The 9,520-nt window shown below is 39.7% G+C and overlaps 1 protein-coding gene across 1 annotated transcript; it reads right to left on the bottom strand.

Moving 5' to 3' along the window:
* Window positions 1–2,277: 2,277 nt before the first annotated feature.
* LOC119740511 lies at window positions 2,278–5,039 on the bottom strand. Its single transcript, XM_038215851.1, has 4 exons — window positions 4,829–5,039; window positions 3,178–3,282; window positions 2,798–2,834; window positions 2,278–2,620 (listed from the first exon to the last, which is right to left on the bottom strand). Exons 1-4 carry the CDS (start codon window positions 5,037–5,039, stop codon window positions 2,299–2,301), a joined length of 675 nt encoding a protein of 224 aa, XP_038071779.1. The 3' UTR covers window positions 2,278–2,298.
* Between the last annotated feature and the right edge of the window lie 4,481 nt (window positions 5,040–9,520).

Below are 9,520 nucleotides of genomic sequence, written 5' to 3'. Positions count from 1 at the left end.
AGTTCGAAAGATATTTATCAGTAAGTATTTCCATGAAAGGTTCTAGAGTTCTGACATCAACGTACAAAAAAATAAAAATCCGTTCAAAAACATTACAATGCGCCTTAAAAATCGGCATATATTTTCCAGTATAGCATAATATTCAGTTTTGAAGAGCGCCCCCCATTTGGAAGATGGGTACCAGCCTCCCTCCTCCCAAGTGTCTACATTTCGGCGCGGATGTGCGGTCCCTCCTATCTATATAGGCGTATTTGTTTGACTGTAGTCGTCATAGGCCTACTTTGTCATAATCCAGATGGCCCGCACATTGTTCCAGTTCCTGAAACGACAAATGAGCGATGCGATCTGTTATTAATAAAGTCTTCACTCTGTCAAAATCGATAATATCAAACTGTCAGTATCTCCGCTCAATATCAGATGGTTATGAGGAGTTTGTGACCGGCTGATCCGAAGGTGGCTGGTAAATGTGCCACTTTGCATCCTCCGTCTACATTTAGGCCATCAGCTGCGGTCTAAAAGATTGAGTCACTGGTATCAAATGATCGAAAGGAGCAATGCTAAAAGCGATTTTTGGCAAGGTATGCACATCTAGAGTTGAAAAATGAGAGTGTGAGCAGTTTTTGGGGTGTTATCATTTTTACATTTTTTTTTTCAAAATGGCCGCCAATATGCTTGTTACCGGATTAATTATAGGTGGTAACAAGCATAGTTTGGCCACTATTTTTTTTTTCAAAAAAGGATAGCACCCTAAAAGGTGCCACCCTTCAGTGCTATCACATATTTTTCAATTACAGGGGTGCATACCTTGCCAGAAATCACAATGAGCAATATTCCCCTCATTTGATACCAACTAAACCCCCAGGCTGATGACATAATTGCAATTTTACAAATGTTACTTATTTATCTTTTTTTATTTTTTATTTTTTAAGGAACTGAGGAATCCAGCACTTCACAACCTTCAGCGTCTACAAGCCATGACCCGTTCCCATTTCAACAATTATCATCGGAGAATTGTTGCCTCTCAATGAAAATTGGTCCACTTAATCCGAACCTGATCATTTGAACACAGCGTACGTTGATAGTCTGTACATTTTTCGGACGATTTGCCAAGATGGAACAGACTTACCAAAGAGAAGTGACTTTGTTTTGAGGTTCTATCTCGTAGGCGTTACAGCTCACATGGATGAATTCGCCGGTGTGATCAGGCCCTCCCCCGATGCGGAACGTGACTCGGTCTCCGATGCTAACGGAGCTGCTGCATCCATTATGCATTTCCGTCCAGCCACCGTTAGTACTCAGCTTGCCCTCGATCTTGGCGTATCCATCTTGATTAAAGAAAAACAATCGTCTGATTTCTATTAAGCTTACGCCTACATATTAAGCTTACGCCTGCATATCAGAACTGGGTTCTCTAGCGTGAATTACACAACACACACTTTACGTCCCATCCGACTCCGAGGGAAGAAGCAAAAAAGTGTCTTGCTCAAGAGCATAAGCACCATGTTCCCAAGGTCAGGATTCGTACCCATGAACCACGGCAGTCGAGTCGAACACCGGTTTACTTCTGCATTGTAAAGCTTCGGAGATTCCTTTTTGGACATCAATTACTTATTGAGCTATGACCCTGAAACTGGCCAATCAGAATCAGGCTTTCAAGCTTCTCATTCAACGCTATCCAATCATTTTCCTTCCCGTTCGGTTCTATTTCTTCAATTTTTTCGTTTATGCTAAATTGCTTTAAGATGTGCATGATGGCCAATTAAAAAGCAAAATAGCGTTAGACTGGTTTGTGCACACAATACATTAACTTTAATTAGTCTACCCATAATTCAATGCGAATTTGACCATGGGGATGTTATATTTCAAACAATTTGCCCGCAGGGCGAAGGGAAGTTTTTACTGGACCATTTGGGTGAATTTCAACGACGTCTGAAAGTTTCTGAAAGTAGAAGACGCTGTACTGTGCAAAATGTCGAGGTAGGGCAAAATACTAATTTCTGAGAAGAAAAAGTTAGCCACAAATGTCCCCTTGCCCACCTGTGCAAGTTTCCTACTAAATACTAAGTCAAATTATTTCACAGTTATTATATCATAATTTCGAAGGGGATAATAGTGTGATGGAGCAGTTATGATCGTGTGGTTTAAAACTGCTTAGGGGCCTACCCGCCGATGATGACCCTCTGATCTCTTTGGCTCAGTTATCGGCGACCAGGCCCCTACCCAGTTTTAAACTAAACGATTAAATTTACTTCACCATACTATAATTATCTTATAAACATGCATATTACGCTGAATACCTCAACTAACGTTACCTTGGTAGTCATGGGACCATTCGACTCCACTTGGGGTTCTGCAGTTAGCCAGGTTGGCGATGACATCAGCGTGTGGGAGCGGCAGGTTGTCGGTTTCCGTACAAGCAGAGTTCAAGCACTGCTCGAAGGAGTTAAATTGCCAAGAACTATCCCTCAGGATCCACGAGTCTTCGGTGTTGATGGTGGTGACGTTATCACTCACTGCAAACCCAGTGATCTCGGTGTCCAGCCCCATACATGTGATCAGCTCTCCGGTCCAAGCGAAGTTGTAGCCAGAACATTGTCTCGGTCCAGTCTTCTGATACACCCTTCAGTCGAAAAAAAGTATGGGTTTTTATCATAACTTATCAACAGCCAATTACTTGTACATGATTTTTTTAGAACCAATTGTTGTTCAGCGACAAATTGCCACGGCTGAATCTTACACCTTGCATCCGTGGTATAAAAGTTAAATATGGAAAATGGCTGAAGTTTGTGTCACTTACCTCATCCATCCTCCGCCATTTGAATGTTGATCACAATCTGGAATTAAACACAAAACATTAGCCACCTCCACCGAAAGAAAGATTAGATTTCTTTCGATTTTAGAAGCTAAATTAAAGAAAGTATTAGAAACCGCACGTGTTTCTTGTAAATTCTCAATTCTACGAACAGAATACGTCTTTCAAACCTACCATGAATGTTCCATCAATTATAAAGAAGCATTGTGACTTTCACCTTAAAATAGATGTGCTTCAATTCCTCGCAATATAAAAGTTATTCCCTTTGGAATGAGTTTCAGAATAGAAAAAAAACCACCGATGTTTAGATATTGAAATATGTCTTCACAAATTTCGATTAATTAGCTGCCTGACAATAAACTTACAGACAGTCAGCTGTTTGTTCCCGGCGCATCGAGGTTGGATCTTGTAGTGCCCGCTGCCATGAGATCGTCCAGACTCCATGTAGGCTTTGCAAGACGCTGGCAATTCTAAGGTAGAAAGGAAAAGGAAAGTTTGTAGAAAGCGTCTGCTTCAGTGGATCGAATTCTGAATTCCTTCGTTTACAGTCCGTCGCATTTGACGATTTGATCATCTTCGAAGTTGTTCCATTTATTTAAGTAATTCACACCTACATATCCATTGAACCAGATTTGGAATTTGGAATCAAGGTAATTTTTTCTTTTTGTTTTCAAGCATTCAATTACTAAAAATGTCATCAATTGAACGTAGATTGCAACAGCTGTACATGAGCCACCTCTATATACCGAAAGAAAGTTTTTAAATATTTTGCGATTTCAGAAAGTAAATTAAACAGATTTGGCACAGCACACGTTTCTTATAAATTCTTAATTCGACGAATGGAATACGTGCCAGACGTACTTTGAGTATTGCATCAATTTTAAAGAAACATTCCCGGAGTTTCACCTCGAAAAATAGGGGTTTTTCCATTTGCTGTTTTCCTAGAAATATAAATGTTATTTTAGTTTGTATAAGACGTTTCGATATTGAATTAAGCCCAGCGCACACCTTCCCGATTTTAGCGGTTCACCGGATCACCCCATCACCGGTACGGTTTTTCATCGTTACGGTTAGACTGCAACGTTACCCGCACACATGCCCGATTCCGTTCTATAATCGGTCGCATGATGATCAGTCACATGATGACCAGTCATTTGATGACAAAATGGCAGCAGTCAATTTTGAATCATGTGACTTCCATCGTGAATCTGAATTATCTGATTGGTAAACACACCTATCGCGTCCGGTGAAATCGAAGTGCTGCACGCACACCTTAGAAATGGTGAACAATATATAAAACCTATTATTATGATCAAAGATTTTGCCTACTTATACACCATCCAGGAAGAAGCATTTTAAGCTGAAAAAAAATCATTTTAAATCATATATAAAACAAATGCATCTCTTATCTATGTTAATCCAAACAATAGTTTAGACTCCAATTTAATTTCCAATATTGAATAACGAGACAGAACATAAATGTGTTACAAAATTCAAAATACAAATTTTTCAAAATTGTTCATAAGCCCAAATATATGATGAAGCAAGACAATTACAAAGTTGTGTTTATTCGTAGATCAATTATAATTATCACGTACCAAAATATTTAGTATATAAAATACAACCTCCCAAATTTGAGCATTGGCGATGACATTGAAGAAATCGAAGAAAACAGAAGAACATATCTTTTGCACTGCATTAGTTTCTATTAGTTTTATTAAGATACCCAAGTTTTGGTCACACACATTTTAGTGCAATGCCTTTTCGCAGACATCCACATGAATTCCCATAAACTATGGATAAAACAATGTATCTGTCAATGTTCATGTGCATCGTTACATGTACATGCAGGTGCAATGGTACGCAGATTTTTCTAAAAACCCATTCCATTTACTATTAAATGCCATAATATTACAGTGTTTTAATTTACTTTGAATATGCCTTATCATCTTTTTAGGTAGCAACATATAAAAGATGTAGCATGAGAAGCCGACATTTGCATTCAACGTTACTCACCAGCTGAGCAGTTCAGAAATGTTCCGATCTCCATTGGATCGCTGCTTCGCAAGAAGGTGTCATAGTAGGTCACATTGAAGGGTCTGCTGGGTGCTCGGGTGTTGAGTGAACCCACGTGTACCTCCTTGCACTGACAGGGGTTCTTTACGGGGATCACCCAGCGGTATCTACCGCTGAAGGGGTCTGGCTCCTGGCCCATGTAGCAGGACATTGCTAAGTCAAAAACAGACATTACAAATTACATGTGTACATAATTGGTATGCCTACATAATTGGTATAAACATACAAAACCACGGTAAAATTCATTAAAGAGATTACTACATCAGTTTTCAATGGAGGCCAAGACATTATAAGTTTCTTTTAAACATCGCCGGGAGAAATCAACAATTAAGAAAGATCTTTTATCCATTGCAGACCATGCAGACAAATTTGACCCTCCGTGAATGCGAAACGGAGATTGAGCATGTTAATGGAATTGGAAAAAAATGACAAAACAGATTTTCCGACCGTATTACGCTTTTCAACAAAAAGAGAAGCATTTATGAATGGGAATAGAGAGTTGTGACTCGGTCTTAACGGCCGTTTAACACCTTGTAGGGTCGTGGCCGTGAGGCTTGCAGGTCACAGGTCACACAAAATATTATCCAATCAGAGCTTAAATTCATCAGCGGGGGTACGAGCGAATCTGCTGCAAACTACAATCGGTCCTCAGGAGCGGATCCAGAGGTGGGGGATTTGAAACTCCCCCGCCCCGAACTAGCGCTTTGACAATTTTGTCCATGTAAATACAATGCAAATGATGTGAATCCCCCCCCCCCCCGCTATATACACCCTAAAAATTATAGTGGTAATAATATCCGCATGTGCACAAAAGTCGGACAGAGCCAGCTGTGTTACGGGGGTATTTGTACACTATTTTATAATTATAATGTTAATGATCATCGGATTGGAATAGCACCACCATTGAAATATGGTACGAGCCCCTCCCCCTACTGATTTAAGGCCAAGTGTCCGGAGAAAAAAACCTGTCTACATTTTAGATGACCCCCCCCCCCGCCAAAAATCCTGGATCCGCGCCAGGTCCTGTAACTGTTTCCAGAATGTATGCCAGATTATTCCAAATTTTAACGTTACTCTGATAAAATGTCCTACAATCGATACATATTTACAAGTTAATCTTGGTATTAAACTCGTTTTCATCTCCGTTTAGAAAATTGACTAGTGTCGCGGATCGATCAATTCAATATGCGTTACAATGCGTAATCGGCCTTACTTTCTTACCTGTTGTTCCATCTAAGAGCAAGGCAGTACACATCAATAAGACCGAAACTCCAAATTGTATGGTCAGCATTTTGGTCCGGGTGCACGTAATCTCGACACACAAGGATACTGTACTGCTTTTGGCACCAAAAAGGGCGCCAAAATCATAAAGACTGTTTATTGCACACCATTAATTACTGCTCTCAGCGCGTGAACTGATCATTGAGTGGTCATTTAAACGACCAAGATATGCGCATATGAATGCTTTGTAGGCCTACGTGTGGACTGCCTATTTGTGTCTTTTGAGGTAAAATTCCAGTGAATTTTATCCACGAGGGCATACAATTCTATTGAGTGAAGGTAATGAATCGTTATCAGAATTGGAATGATCGCCATGACGACGAAGCACGCCGCAAACCAGTGTAAAATTGCTTCATGCTATGCTGGCAATATCCAATTTGATTTTGTTGACATGGACCTGTGCCCACTGATCTTGCATTGTGGTCTACCCTCGCAACAAGTCTATTTTATGCACTCGACCTTGGTATCTAGGTCATATCACAATTCCAAAGCGTATTGAAGCTCAACAAAAAAGTCATATAGTGTAAAATTGGCCATTGTCACTTGTAGGCAGGCCAATTCATGGTCTTAATATTGTCAACGAATATAAAATCGACGACGCCTCTGCAGCTGCCTCTTTTTTGTCTGGAGAAATTGACGGCACACAATGAGCACATTTGTACGCGTGTAATTAATGCCCCTTCTGGGCGCGAGCCTAAAATGCATTTTCCACAAAACAATAGTTTGAAACACCATCAGGAAAAAACTAGAATAAAACGTGCACACAGCTTTACCTTTGAAACATTTTTAAAATAAGCTTTCGTATTTCCAAAGTAAAAAAAAGGAATCCCACAAATGGGAAACAGACACCTTAGAGTACAGGGTGAGTAAAAAAAAAAACCAAATGTTAGGACCATTGTTTTAGGGAAGATCTTCATATAGCACTTTGAAAATCGATGATGTGAAAGTGCAATTCCTAAGCATTCTTTTAGTACAAGAATTATTCAAATCCCTCATGTACTTTTCAAGTTACGGAATACACAACCACCGCCTTAATGTTCTGTCCACGGATCAGAAAAAAGGTTCAGTGTTCTTTCAGTAAAAAGAAAAGAAATCACATAGGGTTGTGTGTGAATTGTTTTCGTTTTGCTGAAAGAACGCACACCTTCCGTGGACAGAACCTTAAAACGGTGGTTGAGTTTAAAATTCTGTAACTTGAAAAGTACATGAGTAATTTAAATGATTGTACTTAAAGATAGTTTATGAATTGGGCTTTCATATCCTAGATTTTGAAATTGCTACATGCAGATCTTCAATACAACAATAGTCCCGACATTTGGGTTTCGTTTTTTTTAAACTCACCCTGTGTATATAAAAATTCTTTCAATCTAGATTGTCTTTTCACTTTAATTTCCGACTAAGAGAGGAAGCTTGTACAAAACCAGGCATAAACTTATTCCTGTTGTTCCTCATTATTTGCCTTTTGAGGTATATGAATACGAACAATCGTTTGTTAAAAAAAACCTTTCATTAATTGTGATAGATTGTAACAAATATGTACAAAATATTAAAATCAAAAAGATTGCGGTCTTCGTGCAAAAATCAAGCAAAGAAGTATCGAGGAACAACATTTTGCTGCTCGAAAACTTCCCTTTTGGGGTGCTATAGGCATATAGGATCATTTGCTTTTCGTGCATTTTTTTTCGTTTTCAAAAATAACATCACTCAAAACTCAAAGAAGACTGACTGTTCAAAACATGTGTAGGCCTAAGTTTAGCTCCATACATTTTTCGGGAAAAAACACCGAGTGAAAATAATGCACAACCTTTTGATTACAAAACACGATTTCGTCAATCAAACACTTTCTTCCAAAAATCACTCAACTGATTGATCGTTTGAAATCAACTACATTTCTTTATTTTTTCAATGTAAGATTTTCGATATCGAAGTAAGAGTTTTTAAAAACAATCCGGTAGAAGGTAGCTTTTTGGATAAATGCAAATTATCATATATGCCATTAAAGCGATTATGAAACTAACAACACAATTTGGCCATTCAATATATATTTTATTACATCTGAAGTTTAAAGAGCTTTCGCCCGAAATACCTCTTTGACACTAAAACACTTTACCACAAATGCAAAAAGAAGGGCGACACGTAAGGCCCCCCGCCCCCCAAAAAGGCTCCGGTTTCTGGTATGCGCGCGCGTCGCCGTAGCCATGCGCGTCGGCAAAATGACTTTTTTTTTCAATGTAAGATGATGTCTCAAAACCGACAAACTCACTGGTTCGACTGGAATCCTGCTGCTGCACAATTTTAACGTGTTTTTAGATGGGGTTACGATCGAGTATAAGCTTTATGTGGCCCCTCTGGGCTCCCATATATTTTGCACTAAATTTAATCGGGCACCATTTGCAGACGGTGTTGTAAGTTTGTGATTGTGCGTCTGGAAGCCAGACTGACGGTGCGATGGTCGTGTATCTGGAACCTGTCAACGCTTTTTAATTAGCTCAATATACTTCTCAAGCCTTATGGCCTTACTGAGGTCACCTCAAGCTGCACTCTGAAGGATATTTTGAGAGTTTTAAGGGGATCGAATCGTCATCAGCAACATCAGTCGACATTTGAAGAGAAAAAAAAGTTGGGTTAAAAAAAAAACCGCGTCGCCGCACCACACATTTGGGGCAGGCTCCATACCAGAAACTGGAGACTTTTGGGGGGGGGGGCCTAATGGCTGAGTTCCAGTGGATTCACAAAATGCTTACCCATATCTATCCCAGCGGTGACCGCTCTATATATACAGACACACGCATGTGTGTTTTACTATACTCAAGAGGACCTGATTCTTTCCTTCTTTTGTTCCCTTTTGTTAATACTCCCATAAAAAAAATTACTGAGGACCTGGGCCCAGGTCCTCGGGCCCATTGAAATGGCAGACACCCCATTTTTCCAAGTCCTCTGTCTGAATGGATAACCAACCCTGCATGTGCTCCGACAACCCGCACATAAAATTGTGTTAGCCCGATTAGACTGGTGCGTTAGGGCCATACATTTGTAGAGGTGTGTCTGAACAATTACATAGGGGTGTCGATACAAAGGTTTTAGAAGTCGCAACATATAGGGGTGTCGGAACATAGAGTTGTCGGAACATAGGTTGAGCAGTCGAAACACTGGAGTGTCGGAACATAGGTGTGTTTGAGACATAGGTGTGTTACCATAAATTCCAGCAATACAAAATCATTGCTCTTTGACGCGCCCAACGCATAATGTTTACTTACAAATTGTAATTGTAACTAAGCATTAAAACTGTCATCTTGATAAAAAGGCACTTTATAATACAGTTCCGACAATCTAAACAAAGCCGTCTCTATA

The sequence above is a fragment of the Patiria miniata genome, unplaced genomic scaffold (assembly GCF_015706575.1).
Source record: "Patiria miniata isolate m_02_andy unplaced genomic scaffold, ASM1570657v1 HiC_scaffold_10, whole genome shotgun sequence".
In the NCBI taxonomy this organism is placed as follows: domain Eukaryota; kingdom Metazoa; phylum Echinodermata; class Asteroidea; order Valvatida; family Asterinidae; genus Patiria; species Patiria miniata.
Note: the sequence above shows the minus strand (reverse complement) of the source record. Positions and strands in the feature narration are given on the sequence as shown.

What these genes read in the sequence shown, in the direction of transcription:
- LOC119740511 (XM_038215851.1), bottom strand. Translation starts at nt 5,039, where the DNA reads ATGTCCTGCTACATGGGCCAGGAGCCAGACCCCTTCAGCGGTAGATAC. An exon ending in GAACAAACAGCTGACTGTCT is followed by an intron (nt 2,835 to 3,177) that starts GTAAGTTTATTG and finishes GTTTAATTCCAG; the next exon opens with ATTGTGATCAACATTCAAAT. An exon ending in AATGGCGGAGGATGGATGAG is followed by an intron (nt 2,621 to 2,797) that starts GTAAGTGACACA and finishes TTTCGACTGAAG; the next exon opens with GGTGTATCAGAAGACTGGAC.